The sequence below is a fragment of the Styela clava genome, chromosome 7, assembly GCF_964204865.1.
Source record: "Styela clava chromosome 7, kaStyClav1.hap1.2, whole genome shotgun sequence".
NCBI classification, from domain to species: Eukaryota; Metazoa; Chordata; class Ascidiacea; order Stolidobranchia; family Styelidae; genus Styela; species Styela clava.
The window spans coordinates 16872179-16893524 of NC_135256.1; the positions used below are offsets into that span (position 1 = coordinate 16872179).

Sequence of the window (21346 nt, forward strand, 5' to 3'; positions counted from 1 at the left end):
CAGCTTACGATGGAACTCATGCTTTGATAGTTTGCTTGGAACTCGCCTCCAGACTATTATGACCATTTAGCCTACCTGATTTACCATTTCGTTCAACGTGTTTGTTTTTATTGTCGTACTGGATGCATATATAAAATTCATTTCGGTTCACTTGACGACTTTAGCTATAAAGTTAGGTAGGTAAAGTTAGTTAATGTCATCCTTATTTTTCTTAAACAATGAATATATTACTGTTTTTGGTATCCAACTTGACAAATGAATTTCCTCAATTACTCATAATCACCAGTTACTTTCATGCACCTTTTTACAGTACGTTGGTGGAGAATTTTATGTAGGTGGTTTTGAAAACAATAACCAGATGTTGATATTTCCGTTCCTTATAAAGTATGGCCATATTCGAATCGCGTTTAAATGCGATTTGCGCATGGATTATATATGTATTCAAGAATAATGTTTGTTATTTTTTCCAAAAAATCCGCATCCGTAGTTGAGTCTTTTGCGATGTTGAATCTGTATTATTATTAGTTCATTTCGTTGTGAAATATATTCTTAAGAATTATATGCAGATCAGATTGACAGGAATAACTAGAATAAATCCCTACGAAGTATAAAAATTTAAAAATTACGCCACGTGAAGCATTTTAAATTGGTGTTGGACACGAGTTTAAATAGTTATGAAAACAGTAGGAACAAGCCAACAGTAGGAAAAATAAAAATTGATATTAGTAGTTAACAGTTGAGGTTGCCTGAAACTAACTACCTTGCTATTGTCAAAAAAGGTGTATTAACAAAAGTATTTTTTTTATCGAGTATCTAAATGTCGTAACATTGCCTAATAAGAAGATCTATTTTTAATAATCGTACAAGGGATGGCTGTTTTCTAACATGTTCGACTAAAATCAGATTTGAAGCAGCAAAATAATATTTATTCCAATTTTGTTTTTATTAATTCCTAATATAACAAATAAATAAAAGGGTATTTGAAGGTTGCTATTTTAAGGACTGTAGATATGCGTCGGTCTCATATCGCCTATTTCTTTATAGTCATTTGGATTGCACTCATCTTAAAGGGAGGTAAGACAAACATAGTCTTTATTTTCAATTTAGGAGAAAGTTTCTACGTTTTCTACGCAAAAGAACTGTAATTACTAATTTACGCTGACATCTTTCCATTGTATTGACCAATCGGCATTCCATTAGAATTTATCAAATATTCCAAGGTGAAAATAACTGATCGTCCATTAGAACTTACGTTTGATGTTAGCGTGTTAGGCATATGGACCTTTTCTCGGAACGGCAATTAAAATAGTTTTCAAAAGGGATGTTCACTATTCAGTATTTTTTTTAGGATATTGTTACCTCGATGGTACCTGCAGTGGACCTGGAGGTACATGTAGTGGTGAACCTAATGCCGATACATGTTCTAATCAAACTCCAACTGAGTGCATTTGCAACATAAATTATCACCCTGACATACCTGCAACGGATTGTGAACGCAAAGAATGTTTCAGTGATAATCCTTCCATTGAATGTGGAGAAAAAAATACCGTTTGCGCCGTAAACAACAAATGTAGCTGCGTTGCAAATTATGTAGAATCCGTATCAGCATGTGTGCAAAGGTCATGTCAAACCAATCAAAACTGCACGAGTTTCGACCCAAATTCATATTGTGAAGATAACTTATGTATTTGCAAAAAGAATTACGGCGGTTCCAACTCTACGGAATGTTTGAGAAATACGTGCTTAATGACTGAAGACTGTACGGAAAATTATTCGTACTGCAATGATATGAATTCTACAAAACAATGTCATTGTGGAAATTTGGCTGAGACTAACATAAGTACCGGTGCCTGCATGCCCAAGACGTGCACTGTCACGACTGCCTCCTTAATCTGTGGTGCCAATTCGTACTGTATGACTGGCTCTTCGATTTGTACATGTTCCGTCAATTACGAACCAGGGAAAACGTCATGCGTTCAAAAATCTTGTACAGAAGATGATATCTCAAAATGTAATTCAAATTCGAAGTGCCAAAACGGACTGTGTGTATGTGGAGTTGGGTTTACTGCATTTGAGAATGAATGTAAGAATTTTTGTGTGGTATCAAATATGTTTTAATGATTGTGACATTCAACTAATTCTGTAGATGCTAGAATCTAGAAAACATTTAGTTCGATAAATAGAATTTGAATAAAAAAAAACTTGTTCCCAGTCACGCCATTTTACGTATATTATGAAAAGGATATTTGAAAATATTGGAAACATATATAGCTACTATATAGCGTCGCTGTAAGTGAAAGGTCATGTTTGAAATTTCACGGCCTGCCGTAGCCAGGACCATGAAAGTTCTCTTCAGGAACCATACGGTTCTCTTCAGGATGTAAACCATTTTTAAACTGATGCACACAAATTTTATTTTTATGTTTAATTATTGTAAAATGTGCGTAAAATATTTTGTGATATATTTAGGCGTCGATATTGATGAATGCGCAACAGGATCGCATGTATGCCATGCCTATAGCATCTGCACGAACACCATTGGAAGTTTTACTTGCGAATGTATAACTGGCTACGTTGGCGACGGCAGAACATGTGAAGGTATGTGGTATTTTTAATATCAAATTATTTGGTGTGAATCACATGAGACTTTTACGCGATTGTGCGTTTTCTTGATGAATCATCCATCATATCTTTAGGTCTGGTACTTTAAATTTTGGTTCGCTTAGTAAAATCTTACCGTTTTATCCCAAATTTTGTTCTGAGAACAATATTTTGTTAGTGTTAGGTTCATTTTTTAATATAATTGAAGTTCGCGTTTTTGAAAACTAATAAAACAGATGCGTGTGGTAAAATTACCAAACCTCAACAATGTTGCGAACAGATGTTTATTGGATGCTTCAATGTTACAGCTATCAACTGCGGTCATATTGATATTATATATGTCGTTGATACATCACATTCAAATGGAAAATACAACATTACGAAAATAAAGAACGCTGCATTGCCCATGGCTCTTCAGACTCCAAGGATTCTTGCATCAAGATTCCGCACAAATACCCGATATTACGCAATGGATTATTTTCAGCAAATGTTAGTTTATCTCGTTATTTGACCAATAATACACGTTGTGTCAACGTATAGCTGAAACACTGGTTTACATATATTAACCTTTTAGAATGTGACTTGATGAGGTGGGTTATAGGTGTACAATGCCAGTTAATATATACAGGCTAAGGACTAAATTGTAGTGAACGTTACGAAGTCCCTTTTTAGAAAAGTATCAGAACATAATGCAAACGACAGAAAGTTCCCATAGCGTCAATAGGCAATTCCGCGATATTTGAGCGGAATTTCGGCATCCAAGTTTCGGAATATTGACGTTCATCATTTATCACCGTGTGTATCCGAGATTTGACGTGATTCTGTTATATACCACTAGGCCTGTCTGGGTATCGATTTTAAAAATAATTAATGAACTAATCCAAGCTACAGCCATATTCAGATTCAAGTTGTAAATTTAGCTTACCTATCTATGTTTGCACATATCTTCACTAAGAACAAAAAAATAAATTCTACAATTGGAGGTGCAAAACATTTCGATCTCAATGTTTCCCCTGCCATACCAAACGTGTATCTATAACTTCTCGTAAATTTGTGATTCAGGTTTAGTGATAACCTTAACCTTTCGTCGGGTGCTGGACGCAGCGCAGTCTGAAATATTGAATTAACCCCTCATTAAAACAACTTCAATGCCATAAACTTGTAGTCAAAGTAAAACGAAATTTATAATCGCCTGGAAAGCATTATGTCACTTAGCACATCCGGTCCATGGGTTCCACACCGCCCATTGACTTGTTATATTCACCAATGACGCAAGGTCTCAGTACTAAAACATGCTCTTTTTTGACCGGTCGTACCTTCGAACCTCACCAACCTCATCAGGAACAAGGTACGGGGAAATCACTGCTATACACTTGTTGCATTACCCTCAAACTAGTGATATTTTCCGAGTGGTTTCCACAACACTGTCAAACGCACCTCTTCCCTTAGCTTGCAGTTGTTTTTCAGATTTGAGAGGGGCAACTTGAAGAACATTTATCCTGATTTTTCCTACATAGAGCATACCTCGTTGTCTAATTTTATGGGTCAAATCAAAACCAGAAAAAAAATGTGCAAAAAACTTTTGAAGTTGTGTTTACTCGGCAGTGAAGAACGCAGCTTTAGGACGACATTTACAATATAATTACATAGTCCAGCTTTCCAGCTAAATTATAGAGTCAAACGTAACAGTCACCATTTTTTTTTCAGAACCCAGTCAATTCAAATGACAATTAAAAGCCCAACGGCTGTTGGAATCGGGGAATATTCTTCTTTTATATCACAATCTACTACTGGTGAAACACAAAATGGAAACATCATAGGAATTTATGAAGTCGAAGGCGTGAAAGCTTTATTGAAGGCTGCAGACTATCTCATAGTAGGAATAAAGAAAAGGATGTTAGAAGGCAAATGCTATTTGTTTACTAATGCCAACGATTTTATTTTGCTTAATTTTCTAATTGGCGCGTTGACAAGAAATATTTTAATACTTCATCGTTTGTTCCGAACGTATCCAGCCGATGATGTAAACATGGGTTGGTTAATAATTCATTCACAATCTGTAACAATCCAACAATAAGCACGTGATCAATAATGTATAAAAATAAGGGAAATTAGAATGCGCATAATAGGTTGAATGAATAATTTTTCATGTTAAATAAACCGACACGAATAACGTCTGCGTTTTTTCATATAGGAAATACAATATCGAGGGAAAAATCTCTTTGCCATCCAGATGCAACTTGTACTATAAATAAGGATATAATGAAATGTGATTGTAAATCTGGATTCATAGGAGATGGTTTTAACTGTACAGGTAATTTTGCAATATGACACAATGAAAATGCTTCTTACATATAAATATGTGTGTGTTTTATTCTCTTCTTCCATTGTATTGACGCCTTTTTCTTTTTATCAGAAAATTTATGGGAATCGTGGGGAAAGTGGTCTTCGTGCTCCAGCTCCTGCAGTCCAGGTATTCAAGTGCGAGAGAAAATCCCTCTGAAGAATGTAACCTCACCCACTAAATCTTTGAATGAGGTAAGATTATCTAGTTTATCAAACCTGATGTTACCCTGTAGGTACGGTACTGATTTTTTTATTTTAAACTGTTTTCACTTTTAGACAAAGCCATGCAACTTGGATCTATGCAATAAATACTCACCAGATAAACTATCCTGCATTGGCCAGGGAAGAATACCAGCGCCGTGCAAACTTAGAGCAATTATTGAAAACAAAAGCAACACGAACTTTCTTCTAGGATCTACTGAAGGTCAGATATAGAGCACAAAGCATTACACTGTTGTAAATCTAAAATATATTCAAAAGTTAAGAAAATATAGCTTCAAAGTCGAGAGGTTTTGACAAGTGTTAATTGCATCATAAGAAAATCTTGTTTTCAACTTGCACAAATTTATTTTTGAAATATTTCGCCTGACAAAAATCTAATATCCGATTATAGGAGAAATAACTATTTGTGAGTACTGTTGAAAGTTATTACGATGGAATATTTAATTGAAGTTCATTGTTCAGGATCACTAACGTACAGATAGATATACATCGAGGGAAATTCAAGTAGTTATTTGCTCATTGCTTCAAATGACAATTTGTCAGAATAAAAAGAATATTTTTGAAAACATTTTATTTATTCACCTTCCTTAATTTTTAAAAAATCAATAACTCTTTCATTTTTCAGAAATATACGAATATCAGGATAAAAAAATGAAAGTCATCAAATTCAAGTCTAAGGGAATGAATCTAAAATTTGTGAACATAGAGAAGAAAAGAGAAAATTGATCCGATGAATATGTAATTGAAACCGAAGAATAACGTGGCGCTTTTATCCTCCTGAAATACCCGTAAAAAATTATCATAATAAAAGTCTTTTTCACTGCATTGCATGTATACAATGACCAACATATGTACTGATAGCCTGTGTGATCGTGGTCTCGTGTACTTTCCTACATGGATACCTTCTAGTGGGCGTGGTATCACAATTTTTGGATAAATGATTCCTGACCCCCACCTGATGACGTCATCAAAAAATTACGTCACTTCGACGTCACGATAACTAAATACAGGTTGCCAAAGTATAGCGACGGTCTCCCGTAGTGGCGCCTGCGAGTATTTTTACAAACTCAATACCCGTGGACCCGTGTGATCTACACTAAAATACGTTATTAGACCATTCGACAGCTTCAAATGGAAATCGAAAATCAGGTCATGCTGCTGAAGCAATTTGCATTGGCACAGGTAAGATTGCAGCTGAGTAGTCAGAATCGCCGAAAGTTGTATGATTAGTCTGACGGCACTGCCAAGTGATGTTGAAATAATCGTAGAAATATCAAAACTGTTGGTGAAAAGTTGAGACTCATAGCACACAGGTAAAATTATTCGAACGCGTAAAAGTAATATACTTCAAGCGGGTTCAGCAACCGATAAGGGTGCTCCCGTAGTATGTGCACCAAGATGGCACACAACCTGAACATAGTATGTGTACCCGGTTAGAGATCAGGTTGTGCGCCATCTTGGCGCAATATTACCGGAGAGCCATCCATCTTTGTGCACATACTATCGAAGCGACCCGATAAGTACTGAAAATTAAAAAAAAACAATCCTTCCTGCAGCGTCAGTCATCTTCGAATAATTACGGTAGACTTTGAAAACGATTGGGTTACTAGTTTCGGTGAAAGATGATTATTTTCCCATCAACAAATAACCCCGATCACAATAACAATTTCCCTGAACGATACATATTTACACTTCGAGTCTATGAAGCACCTAACGAATATCACGAACAAATATTGTCATGCAATAAATCAACTATTATCTGGGATATTAAAAAAAAGGACAAAATGATATATTTTGAATTTTAAACAATCGATTATTTGTAGATTGTCGTTTTAATGATAAATGTTATAAAATATTTGAAGAAATATGAATGTAATAAGATGCAACATTTTATTAGTTTGACTTCGTCACTTCTATATTGTTTAGCACAGTAGGTAACGTTTTTAAAGTAATAACAGCAAGCAAAGTAGAACGATTTAATTTAAACTTTCTTAAAATTAGAAACTGCTAAAACATGTTTTACGGTGGTTGAGGTAAATAACCACAAGCCAGTTTCAATATAATTTATCCAAATTTCACACCTGATTGGAAAAATTTCATTCGTTCTAATTTATTATATAAACTGTTTAGCATTTGCTGTTTTATCAATATGAATCTATAGGAGTTTATCAAATTCTAATGAAGGGACATATGTATCACAAACTGCTGTCTTATTAAAGTGTCAGTCAAAGACTTGGGGGATTGGTGCGGTTAAGTCGCTGCCGTTGTATTCGTCGTCGTGTAACAACAGAAAAAATCTTGTTCTCCACAGCCAACCAAAATACAATACACCAACCAACAAAAAGTTCAAAATATTCTTTTTTAACTATAAATTGGAACCCCTAACAGAGGATAGCACTTTCTGAGACGAGATGAAATTGGAGAGAAGTGACCCCAAAACAACAACTTTTGAAAAGTAATCAAAGTTAAGTACTTTTGATTCTTCTTAACCTAATTTGCAGCGGCCATAGCTAAAATTAATCGTTACATTTTTCACAGTTTCTGATAAACGACGACAATAATAAGAAAAATGCAAATACAATAAAATATTTCTAGTTCACGACAAAACAATATTGCGGACGAGAGAACGAACAAACCATGATTATTGGACGAAACTAAATGGACCGATGCTATGAACCATTTAACGAAAATTATATAATTTGAAATGAAAATAAACTGAACTGACAATTAATAGTATTAACGATGAAAAACAAAAGATAATGAACGGCGTAGAGAAAGATATCTGTACTGTATTAAAGATCGCGATTTATTCAGTGGTGCAAAACAAAGGAGTGGAAAATGGGCTACACATGATCAGAAAGTGGCACTATTAGTTATCATATTGTTTTATTCTGCATATACATCATACAGGTTTCGCTTTGATGGGGCAATCTTTACTATTCTACTATACCTAACCTTTGTTTATATGACATTTATGCAATTCGGCTCACAATTGTTACGAAATCACTGAAAATAAGACTATTAATGTTCATTTGAGTTGCAATTAAATACAAGACCTCAATTGACTGTGCGAAGAACGACGGGGGCAAATATTCAATTTCCAGTAATCTTTATGGAATTTATAAAACATGAGAAAAAATGGCGGTCATAAACAATTCTTTTCAAAGGACACTCATATACTTTTGAAAAGTTGATTCAATCGAATCAGACTTTAAAATAAATTTAGAGTATCACCAATAGCACTGTACATGAAAACGCTGCTCGAAATATTCGTATATACGAGTATATTTATTCAAAAATATATTAAGCGGAGCTTTACGTTTTCATAATTTCTAAAGATGGCAAATATACTCATTTATTTCAAAAGGCGCTATTTTGACCCGACACGAGATAAGGTCAACAATGTCATAAACAAACGACGAGCAATGAGGTTATTTAACGTGGTCAAGTATATTAAATTGCAAAAAAATTTCCAGCTGTGCATAGCAAATTTCAAAATAAAAACACTTGATAACAAACGATCATCGAATTACAAATGTTTTTAAGTGGATTTATTTGTTTACAACTTTCGAATTATTATTGTCAATGTGTATCACGTATTATTATCAGTATTTTACGGTTGCAATAATCCAATTATCTCAATTTCGCATTTCCGTTTAATTCAGGGAAAGTTTCTTTGATTAGCGAAAAACAATTGCAATAGCATACTTCTGTTCTAATGAAATATTACGACATAACTTATAATAGCTTTAAAGCCAAATATGAATTTTTTCATTTGTAATACACTTTATTACACATCTAAAATTTGATTCAACACTGCGGAAAGCGTTTTTTTAGAAGTTTGGTGAATAAAAATTTTGGTATGCGCATGATTATTGAGGTAATACGAAATTAAAATAAAAATTAAATAGAAAGCTTCATCGGTTATAATAAGAAAAATAGGACATAATTTGATCTTTCCTTCTGCCTTTCGACTTTAGTGCAAAATTGTAAAATAAAATTAATATTACCTTGTCTGTGGAAAGGGTGGTAACAGTTTTTAGAGCAAAGTTCTCTTTTGCTTAAATGTCTGGTTTTCAGGAACTTGAGCATGAAGACCACTATCCCTGAGATTCCCAATAATTTTGAGAATAAGAACGTTCTAATTAACAACATATATAACTTTCACTCGCCTACCAATCGGAATAACGAACACATAGTATATATATCTATTGGTTGATCATTTATTTTCCAAAATTTTCAAATGAAAGGAACTATATTGGAAGGTAAATTATAAGTATTTGTAAAATAAAACTCATGATTCGATTCCAAACAGAAATTTCGAAACATCATCATTATCTAAAAATTCAGCTGGAGATGCTGAAACATATCCCGGATCGTCATAATATACAATATTGTCATTACACAATTCATCTAACAAGTTGTCTTTCCACAAAGTCTCGATGTGGTCGACTCTTTCCAAACTTTGTGGAGATTGTGTTTCGTTAATTGTTGCAGAATCGCCAGAGTAGAGTGTTTGGTGATCATAATCCTGTGACGCAATTGAGTTGGGAGAATTGAAATACATTTGTAAAGGCTGGTGAGTTGGAGTATTGTTTTTGTAGATATTGGGTGGGCAATGTTCTTGCGACCGAAAACAGAAATCTGTATTGTCCACTGCAAAAGATGAATTATAATGAATATAGCTACGTTCCAATTCTTGTTGTTGATCCCATTTGCATACTTTCTTTGTTTCTAAAACGTTATGGAAATATTCATCCTCATTTGAGCACGTTCTTTTATTTTTCCGTTTTCCATCAGCACGGAATCCTTTAGCATATGGATTGTTTTTTATTTTAAGTTGAGAAAGTTCGGAATTTTGATAAGCTGTTACAGTGATGAAAGTTGTTTGTGGAAATTCAAATGTTTGAATATTATGTTGATTGTCTGATCTTGAGAGGTGAACACGAATTTGATACCGATGCATTGAGTGGAGAACAATCTGAAAAAATAATGCAAATACGTTATGAAAAACGGTGCAGAATATTTACTATACACTTTTTTATACATTGAGATATTAGTGAATGAAAATAAAATTTATATTCACGTACCGTATCATGGGATCGATTTGCAGTATTATTTGTAAGCTTGACTTTATGAAATGACACAATTTCTTCCATCAATTTTTGTCCAGTAACTTCGGAAATTGGATGGACGTAGTGGTTTTGTATATGGGAAATTTCTCCTTTTCCACCGACAATCCATTGCCCGCTCTAATGAAATAAAGTGTTGTATTATAGTATGTTATATAAAATTATGCTTTTAATTTATTTAAGCGAATTTCTTATGAATTACAAACCTGAAACCTATATCGATTCGAATCAATCTGGACGATGTCAAGCATCACGTTGTAAAGCGCATTTGGATCCAATCCTGAAAACTTTACTCGATAGCCTGGAAATATTCTCCTGCAATAATTAAGATTGTTGAAATAATGCAAAACAGAAATATATTGAAAACAAATCTGAAAATAATAAGAACTGTTTTTACCTTCCTTTCTTTGTCAACACCATTTCAGTCCCAACATCAGAAAACTTTTGCCAAAGTTCTTCGTCGCACAGACGAGCATTAATGTTGGTTATTAAATTAGGTGGGTTTGTTGCTTGGAATTGCAACATATTATTATTGGGATGATTTACTGGAGCTGTGGCTTCCAATGTCGATTCCGGTTGCTCTGTATAATTAGAACCATAGCCCCACGAAGTAAGATCTTGCACCCATTGGTTTTGATGATTTTGTTGAAAGCGAAACATTATTTACAATGGTAATCGTTGGTCTGTGCACGAATCTGATGAATGAAAACGAAGTTAACTTCATCTAGTTATATACCAATTACATCATGACATTACTGTTATTTTATCATCCATGTCTGTATATTGCGTATTGTTATCTTCATTTTACAATGACTAGCATCTGGTTATCTGCATCAGTCGTTTCCTTTTCATCAAGGGAGATTTTCCTTGCCTCATCTCAGCATGCTACTGCAGTACAACTACCAATTCTTTGATAAGAGTCCATCACAATTGCTATAACATGCTGAGTCGGTAAATCTTTTTGTTGTGACAAATTTTCTACGTTGTGATCACAAGCAATAATGATATTTGAAAATTCAATCAAGTTTTAAGTTTATTTTTTTTACAGATTGTACATGAGATATTCTGATACGCTTCAAAATATATTTTAATGGAGAACAAGGTTATTTGTGCCAAGTGAAGTCATGTTTATTTTTTCTAACCAAGAAAAAGTCAGTTTTGCAAAAAATACGAAGACAAGAGATAATCATACATTTCAACTGGGGAAGGGAAGCCGCGAGGAACAATGAAAACTCGTATAAAGGAAGCTTCAATATCTTAATGCGGTCAACGAATATTTTATCAAAACATAATCTTTTTAATAATAATTTCAGATAAGAAAAGAAGGTCGTTATAATTGGGAGAAGTCATCTTCCGGATTTAAACTGTTATCGGTTGTCTGATATCATTTAAGAAAAACCAAAGAATTACTGACTCAGCATGCTATTGCAATTGTTATTTACTAATCAAAGAAACTCTATCTTGAATAAACGGCAATGTGAAATGCAGATAATTTTATTATTGCAACTTTATAATAAAGATAATAATCCGTAATATACAGTAATATACAATAAGTTTAAAGCTTGTTACCAGGATAACATTACTTAGAGTCGAGGAGACTCGATTTTTTTTTCATTCAAACTGTTATCGGTTATCCCATTTCAAAAGAACAAACGAATTACCGACTCAGCATGATATTGCAATTGTTTTCTATTAATCAAAGAAACTCGTTATTGATTAAACGAAAATGACAAATGTAAATAATTTGATTATCCCTACTAAAAAATAAAAATTATAATACGTAGTGTGTAACTCGTAAATAAATAAATTAGGATTTTTTCATATCTACTTATCATAAATTTTAGTGATCATCATCAATTTTATCTAATTTGAACAGTATATACAAACATATTGGAAATAGAACGAGAAAAAATAAATCATTGGCCGCCTGATGTCACATATATTTCCCCATATAAATTTCTTACAATTTTTTTAAATCAAAGGATTCGCTGACTCAGTATGATATTGCTATTTTTACTTATCAAACAATTGTTCCCTCCGCATCGGAAAAACTTCAGAAAATCTGTCAATTTGAGGGCGCAATTGACAGTTGCTAAAAATCAACATAAAAAGGATCCTGATTTCAATGCTGTTCTGTCATAACTTTGGAATATGTAATATATTTACGGCATTGTGGACGGCTTATACTTTGACGACCTTTCAGTGGGTTCTGGAAAAAATTTCATGTAGCTTTTGTGTCCAATAATTGCTCTAAGTTAGCATGACGTTTTCATTCTTTTGTGGTTCATACAAGATAGTTTGGCTGGTCAGTATTTGTGGCACAGATTCAAGTTGCATAGTTTTGTCTAAAGGTGAAAAACGTCTAGAGTAAAAAATTATTTTCCTATCTTCTAGCCTGGTAAGCTTTATATCAAATTTAAAGCTTCCATAATCAATTTGGTTATATTGAGAAAATTACGATGTAATTTGGTCGTTTTTTCTGCTCTTCGCCTTTAGTGCAAAATTGTAAATCAAAATTAATATTACGTCATATTTGGGAAGGGTGGTTACAGTTTTTAGAGAAAAGTTCTCTCTCACCTAAATGTCTGGTTTTCAGGCGCTTGAGCATGAAGACCACTATCCCTGAGATTCCCAATAATTTTGAGAATAAGAACGTTCTAATTAACAACATATATAACTTTCACTCGCCTACCAATCGGAATAACGAACACATAGTATATATATCTATTGGTTGATCATTTATTTTCCAAAATTTTCAAATAAAAGGAACTATATTGGAAGGTAAATTATAAGTATTTGTAAAATAAAACTCATGATTCGATTCCAAACAGAAATTTCGAAACATCATCATTATCTAAAAATTCAGCTGGAGATGCTGAAACATATCCCGGATCGTCATAATATACAATATTGTCATTACACAATTCATCTAACAAGTTGTCTTTCCACAAAGTCTCGATGTGGTCGACTCTTTCCAAACTTTGTGGAGATTGTGTTTCGTTAATTGTTGCAGAATCGCCAGAGTAGAGTGTTTGATGATCATAATCCTGCGACGCAATTGAGTTGGGAGAATTGAAATACATTTGTAAAGGCTGGTGAGTTGGAGTATTGTTTTTGTAGATATTCAGTGGGCAATGTTCTTGCGATCGAAAACAGAAATCTGTATTGTCCACTGCAAAAGATGAATTATAATGAATATTGTAGCTACGTTCCAATTCTTGTTGTTGATTCCATTTGCATACTTTCTTTGTTTCCAAAACGTTATGGAAATATTCATCCTCATTTGAGCACGTCCTTTTGTTTTTCCGTTTTCCATCAGCACGGAATCCTTTAGCATATGGATTGTTTTTTATTTTAAGTTGAGAAAGTTCGGAATTTTGATAAGCTGTTACAGTGATGAAAGTTGTTTGTGGAAATTCAAATGTTTGAATACTTTGTTGATTGTCTGATCTTGAGAGGTGAACACGAATTTGATACCGATGCATTGAATGGAGAACAATCTGAAAAAATAATGCAAATACGTTATGAAAGACGGTTCAGAATATTTACTGCCCTTTTTATACATTGAGATATTAGTGAATAAAACCAAAATTATTATTTACGTACCGTATCATGGGATCGATTTGCAGTAGTATTTGTAAGCTTGACTTTATGAAATGATACAATTTCTTCCATCAATTTTTGTCCAGTAACTTCGGAAATTGGATGGACGTAGTGGTTTTGTATATGGGGAATTTCTCCTTTTCCACCGACAATCCATTGCCCGCTCTAATGAAATAAAGTGTTCTTTTATAATATATTATATAAAATATAAAATACTATGAATTTATTTAGGAGATTTTCTTATGAATTACAAACCTGAAACCTATATCGATTCGAATCAATCTGGACGATGTCAAGCATCACGTTGTAAAGCGCAATTGGATCCAATCCTGAAAACTTTACTCGATAGCCTGGAAATATTCTCCTGCAAAAATTAAGATTGTTAAAGTTATGCAAAACAGAAATATATTAAAAACAAATCTGAAAATACTAAGAACTGTTTTTACCTTCCTTTCTTTGTCAACACCATTTCAGTCCCAACATCAGAAAACTTTTGCCAAAGTTCTTCGTCGCATAGACGAGCATTGATGTTGGTTATTAAATTAGGTGGGTTTGTTGCTTGGAATTGCAACATATTATTATTGGGATGATTTACTGAAGCTGTGGCTTCCAATGTCGATTCAGGTTGCTCTGTATAAATAGAACTATAGCTCCACGAAGTAAGATCTTGCACCCATTGATTTTGATGATTTTGTTGAAAGCGAAACATTATTTACAATGGTAATCGTTGGTCTGTGCACAAATCTGATGAATGAAAACGAAGTTAACTTCATCCCGTTTTATACCAATTACATCATGACATTACTGTTATTTTATCATACATGTCTGTATATTGCGTATTGTTATCTTCATTTTACAATGACTAGCATCTGGTTATCTACATCAGTCGTTTCCTTTTCATCAAGGGAGATTTTCCTTGCCTCATCTCAGCATGCTACTGCAGTACAACTACCAATTCTTTGATAAGAGTCCATCACAGTTGCTATAACATGCTGAGTCGGTAAATCTTTTTGTTGTGACAAATTTTTTGCGTTGTGATCACAAGAAATAATGATATTTGAAAATTCTATCAAGTTCTAAGTTTAGTTTTTTTAAAGTTTGGACATGAGAAATTCTGATACGCCTTAAAATATATTTTGGTGGAGAACAAGGTTATTTGTGCCAAGTGAAGACAAGTTTATTTTTTTCAAATGGTAAAAAAGTCAGTTTTACAAAAAATACGAAGACAAAATATAATCAAACATTTCAACTGAGGAAGGGAAGCCGCGAAGGACCATATAAACTCATATAAAAGTAGCTTCAATATCTTAATACGGTCAACGAATATTTTATCAAAACATAATTTTTTTATGGCTAACATCACAAAAATCTGGCCTCAAAAAAAATGCAATAAAGGGTCGGCTGTTTTATAAGTTGCATAAACTCCATGATGTTGATATTTTTGCACAAAATTTTAAAGACCAAAATATGTTAAATTATAAAAACTTGCGCAGCAGGGATCTTGAATGAAAACTTCGCGTTGGCTATATGTACTGTATTAGAGTATGTACAGTAGAGTATGTACTGGCCATTTGTATCGTTTTGCTAAATCATCGTCACAGCTGTACTTCGATTTTGTTTTGCGAACTCGATACTCTGCAACATTTCGATATCTCGTAGTTAGTTATTGAGTCTTCGTGTCCATTGCTCTGAAGAATATATTAAGATAAAATAATAAGATCAAAAATCATTTTTTTATTGTGATGATAACGTATAGATATGCTGAGGAAATTACAGTTTTAGCATTATTCGCATCACATTTATTTCTTTTCCTCATTGCCTCAAAAATCATATGCATACCAAAATTTATAAAACACGATGTGTCATTCACCAAAGATGTATAAAATTTCTCACGTATTAATTATATCAAATTTTAGATGAGAAATGAAGTTCGTTATGATTGGAAGAAAGTTATCTTCCGCATTTAAACTGTTATCGATTGTCTCATATCATTTCAGGAGAACAAAAGAATTACTGACTCAGCTTGCTATTGCAATTGTTATTTACTAATCAAAGAAACTCTATCTTGAATAAACAGCATTTAAAAATGCAGATAATTGTATTATAGCAACTTTATGATAGAGATAATAATGCGTAATATACAGTCATCAACATCAAGAATTCGGAAATTGAAATTCGAGAAATGTTGATATATAAATACACTCAAACGAACTTGTCAATAAATTTAAAGCTTGTTATCAAGACAGTATTATTTAGAGTCGAACTCGAGTTATTTTTTATTCAAACTCTTATCGGTTATCCAATATCATTTTAGGAGAACAAACGAATTACCGACTCATCATGATATTGCAATTGTTTTCTACTAATCAAAGAAACTCGTTATTGATTAAACGGAAATGACTAATGTAGATAATTTGATTATCCCTACTAGAAAATAAAAATTATAATAAGTAGTGTGTAACTCGTAAATAAATATATTAGGATTGCTTCAAATCTACTTATCATAAATTTTATAAGATCTGAACAGTATATACATACATATTGGAAATAGAACAAAAAAAAAAAAAAATTATTCGCCGCATGATGTCACTTATATTTCTCCATACATATTCCTGGCAAATTTGATGAATCAAAGGATTCACTGACTCAGTATGATATTGCTATTTTTACTTATCAAACAATTGTTCCTCCTTATCGGAAAGACTTTGGAAAATCTGTCTTTTGAAGGCGAAATTGATGCCAAATCAACATAAAACGGATCCTGATTTTAACGCTGTTCTGTCATAACTTTGGAATATGTATTGGATTTACGGCATCGTGGATGGCTTATACTTTGACGACCTTCAGTGGGTCCTGGAAATAATTTCATGTAGCTTTTGTTATTAATAATTTCTCTAAGTTAGCATGACGCTTTTATTCCTCTGTGGTTCATACAAGATAGTTTGACCGGTGAGTATATGTGGCACAGATTCAAGTTGCATAGATTTGTCTAAAGGTGAAAAATGTCTAGAGTGAAAAATCATTTTCCTATTTTCTAGCCTGGTAAGCTTTAACTCAAATTGAGAGATCAATAATCAATTCGGTTATATTAAGAAAAAATACAACACAATTTGGTCTTTCTTTCTGCCTTTCGTCTTTAGTGCAAAATTGTAAAATAAAATTAATATTACCTCGTCTTAGGGAAGGGTGGTAACAGTTTTTAGAGAAAAGTTCTCTTTCACTTAAATGTCTGGTTTTCAGGAGCTTGAGCATGAAGACCCCTATTCCTGAGATTCCCAATAATTTTGAAAACAGGAAGGTTTTAATTAACAACATATAAAACTTTCACTCGCCTACCAATCGGAATAACGAACACGTAGTATATCTATCGGTTGATCATTTATTTTCCAAAATTTTCAAATAAAAGGAACTATATTGGAAGTTAAATTATAAGTATTTGTAAAATAAAACTCATGATTCGATTCCAAACAGAAACTTCGAAACATCATCATTATCTAAAAATTCAGCTGGAGATGCTAAAACATATCCCGGATCGTCATAATATACAATATTGTCATTACACAATTCATCTAACAAGTTGTCTTTCCACAAAGTCTCGATGTGGTCGACTCTTTCCAAACTTTGTGGAGATTGTGTTTCGTTAATTGTTGCAGAATCGCCAGAGTAGAGTGTTTGATGATCATAATCCCGCGACGCAATTGAGTTGGGAGAATTGAAATACATTTGTAAAGGCTGGTAAGTTGGAATATTGTTTTTGTCGATATTGAGTGGGCAATGTTCTTGCGACCGAAAACAGAAATCTGTATTGTCCACTGCAAAAAATGAATTATAATGAATACTGTAGCTACGTTCCAATTCTTTTTGTTGATCCCATTTGCATACTTTCTTTGTTTCCAAAACGTTATGGAAATATTCATCCTCATTTGAGCACGTCCTTTTGTTTTTCCGTTTTCCATCAGCACGGAATCCTTTAGCATATGGATTGTTTTTTATTTTAAGTTGAGAAAGTTCGGAATTTTGATAAGCTGTTACAGTGATGAAAAATGTTTGTGGAAATTCAAATGTTTGAATACTTTGTTGATTGTCTGATCTTGAGAGGTGAACACGAATTTGATACCGATGCATTGAATGGAGAACAATCTGAAAAAATAATGCAAATACGTTATGAAAGACGGTTCAGAATATTTACTGCCCTTTTTATACATTGAGATATTAGTGAATAAAACCAAAATTATTATTTACGTACCGTATCATGGGATCGATTTGCAGTAGTATTTGTAAGCTTGACTTTATGAAATAATACAATTTCTTCCATCAATTTTTGTCCAGTAACTTCGGAAATTGGATGGACGTAGTGGTTTTGTATATGGGAAATTTCTCCTTTTCCACCGACAATCCATCGCCCGCTCTAATGAAATAAAGTGTTCTTTTATAATCTATTATATAAAATATAAAATACTATGAATTTATTTAAGAGATTTTCTTATGAATTACAAACCTGAAACCTATATCGGTTCGAATCAATCTGGACAATGTCAAGCATCACGTTGTAAAGCGCATTTGGATCCAATCCTGAAAACTTTACTCGATAGCCTGGAAATATTCTCCTGCAAAAATTAAGATTGTTAAAATTATGCAAAACAGAAATATATTAAAAACAAATCTGAAAATACTAAGAACTGTTTTTACCTTCCTTTCTTTGTCAACACCATTTCAGTCCCAACATCAGAAAACTTTTGCCAAAGTTCTTCGTCGCACAGACGAGCATTAATGTTGGTTATTAAATTAGGTGGGTTTGTTGGTTGGAATTGCAACATATTATTATTGGGATGATTTACTGAAGCTGTGGCTTCCAATGTCGATTCAGGTTGCTCTGTATAAATAGAGCCATAGCTCCACGAAGTAAGATCTTGCATCCATTGATTTTGATGATTTTGTTGAAAGCGAAACATTATTTATAATGGTAATCGTTGGTCTGTGCACAAATCTGATGAATGAAAACGAAGTTAACTTCATCCAGTTATATACCAATTACATCATGACATTACTGTTATTTTATCATCCATGTCTGTATATTGCGTATTGTTATCTTCATTTTACCATGACTAGCATCTGGTTATTTACATCAGTCGTTTCCTTTTCATCAAGGGAGATTTTCCTTGCCTCATCTCAGCATGCTACTGCAGTACAACTACCAATTCTTTGATAAGAGTCCATCACAGTTGCTATAACATGCTGAGTCCGTAAATCTTTTTGTTGTGACAAATTTTCTGCGTTGTGATCACAAGAAATAATGATATTTGAAAATTCTATCAAATTCTAAGTTTAGTTTTTTTACAGTTTGGACATGAGAAATTCTGATACGCCTTGAAATATATTTTGGTGGAGAACAAGGTTATTTGTGCCAAGTGAGGTCAAGTTTATTTTTTTCAACTGGTAAAAAAGTCAGTTTTACAAAAAATACGAAGACAAAATATAATCAAACATTTCAACTGAGGAATGGAAGCCGCGAGAAACCATATAAACTCATATTAAGAAAGATTCAATATGTGAATGCGGTCAACGAATATTTTATCAAGACATAATCTTTTTAATGCTAACATCAGAAGATTATGGCCTCGATAAATAAAGGGTTGGCTGTCATATAAGTTGCGTGAATTCCATGATGTTGATTTTTTTGCACAAAATTTTAATGACCAAAATCTTTAAAATTTGATAGCTAACCAAGCTAGAAGATAGGAAAATTATTTTTTACTCTAGACGTTTTTCACGGCATGCTTACTTGAAGGAATTATTGAAAACAAAATCTACATGGAATTTTTTCCGGGATCCACTGAAGGTCGTCAAAGTATGAGCCGTCGACAATGCCGAAATCCAATACATATTCCAAAGTTATGACAGAACAGCATTAAAATCAGGATCCTTTCTATGATGATCACTAAAATTTATGTATATTTAAGTATATTTGAAGAAATCTTAATTTATTTATTTACGAGATACACACTACATATTGTAATTTTTTTTTAGTAGGGATAATCTAATTATCTACATTTGTCATATCTGTTTAATCAATAACGAGTTTCTTTGATTAGTAGAAAACAATCGCAATATCATGTTGAGTCGGTAATTCGTTTGTTCATTTGAAATGGGATAACCGATAACAGTTTGAATAAAAAAAATTCTCGACTCATAATAATGCTGTCTTTGTAACAAGCTTTATATTTATTGACAAGTGCGTTTGAGTAGATTTATTTATCAACATTTTCGAATTTCAATTTCCGAATTCTTGATGTTAATGACTGTATATTACGGATTATCATCTCTATTATAAGGTTGTGATAAAAAAGTTATCTGTATTTTACATTGCCGTTCATTCAAGATAGAGTTTCTTTGATTAGTAAATAACAATAGCATGCTGAGTCAGTAATTCTTTTGTTCTCCTGAAATGATATGAGACAACCGATAACAGTTTAAATGCGGAAGATGGCTTCTCCCAACCATCACGAACTTCTTTTCTCATCTAAAATTATATATAATTATTACGTGAGAAATTTTATTGAAGTTTGGTGAATGAAACATCGTGTTTTCTAAATTTTGGTATGCATATGATTTTTGAGGCAATGAGAAAAAGAAAAAAATGTAATGTGAATGAAGCTAAAACTGTAATTTCTTCAGCATATCTATACGTTATCATCACAATAAAAAATGATTTTTGATCTTATTATTTTATCTTAATTAATATATTCTTTGTCATAACAAGAGAGCAATGGACACGAAGACTCAATAACTAACTACGAGATACCGAAATGTTGCAGGGTATCGAGTTCGCAAAACAAAATCGAAGTACAGCTGTGACGATGATTTAGCAAAACGATCCAAATGGCCTCTCTAACACAGTACATACAGCCAACGCGAAGTTTTCATTCAATATTCCTGCGCAAGTTTTTTTTTAATTTAACATATTTTGGTCATTAGAATTTTGTCAAAAATCAACATCATCTAGTTTATTCAACTTATAAGACAGCCGACCATTCATTTAGACCTTTTATTGAGGCCACATTCTTCTGATGTTAGCATTAAAAAAATTATGTCTTGATAAAATATTCGTTGACCGCATTAAGATATTGAAGCTTTCTTTATATGAGTTTATTTGGTTCCTCACTGCTTCCTTCCCTAGTTGAAATGTACGATTATCTTTTGTCTTCGTATTTTTTGTAAAACTGACTGTTTTACTGATTGGAAAAAATAAACTTGACTTCACTTGGCACAAATAACCTTGTTCTCCACTAAAATATATTTTAAAGCGTATCAGAATTTCCCATGTCCAAACTGTAAAAAAATAAATTTAAAACTTGATAGAATTTTCAAATATCATTATTCCTTGTGATCACAACGTAGAAAATTTGTCACAACAAAAGGATTTACCGACTCAGCATGTTGTG

The 21346-nt window shown here is 32.9% G+C and overlaps 4 protein-coding genes across 4 annotated transcripts; 1 reads left to right on the plus strand and 3 right to left on the minus strand.

Annotated features, from left to right (window-relative positions):
- The first annotated feature begins 829 nt into the window (after positions 1-829).
- Positions 830-7111, plus strand: LOC120328339 (uncharacterized). Its single transcript, XM_039394799.2, has 9 exons — positions 830-1074; positions 1349-2083; positions 2470-2598; positions 2910-3090; positions 4309-4505; positions 4796-4915; positions 5018-5139; positions 5224-5371; positions 5795-7111. The coding sequence occupies exons 1-9, from the start codon at positions 1011-1013 to the stop codon at positions 5893-5895; spliced, it is 1797 nt and encodes a 598-aa protein (XP_039250733.2). The 5' UTR covers positions 830-1010; the 3' UTR covers positions 5896-7111.
- A 2285-nt stretch (positions 7112-9396) lies between these two features.
- Positions 9397-10976, minus strand: LOC144425268 (T-box transcription factor TBX6-like). Its single transcript, XM_078114821.1, has 4 exons — positions 10699-10976; positions 10508-10616; positions 10260-10421; positions 9397-10150 (listed from the first exon to the last, which is right to left on the minus strand). Exons 1-4 carry the CDS (start codon positions 10959-10961, stop codon positions 9464-9466), a joined length of 1221 nt encoding a protein of 406 aa, XP_077970947.1. The 5' UTR covers positions 10962-10976; the 3' UTR covers positions 9397-9463.
- A 2094-nt stretch (positions 10977-13070) lies between these two features.
- Positions 13071-14625, minus strand: LOC120328418 (uncharacterized). The gene is made up of 4 exons (XM_039394895.2): positions 14351-14625; positions 14160-14268; positions 13908-14069; positions 13071-13801 (listed from the first exon to the last, which is right to left on the minus strand). The coding sequence occupies exons 1-4, from the start codon at positions 14611-14613 to the stop codon at positions 13112-13114; spliced, it is 1224 nt and encodes a 407-aa protein (XP_039250829.2). The 5' UTR covers positions 14614-14625; the 3' UTR covers positions 13071-13111.
- A 2729-nt stretch (positions 14626-17354) lies between these two features.
- On the minus strand, positions 17355-18973 carry LOC144425200 (T-box transcription factor TBX20-like). The gene is made up of 4 exons (XM_078114682.1): positions 18594-18973; positions 18403-18511; positions 18151-18312; positions 17355-18044 (listed from the first exon to the last, which is right to left on the minus strand). Exons 1-4 carry the CDS (start codon positions 18854-18856, stop codon positions 17355-17357), a joined length of 1224 nt encoding a protein of 407 aa, XP_077970808.1. The 5' UTR covers positions 18857-18973.
- Between the last annotated feature and the right edge of the window lie 2373 nt (positions 18974-21346).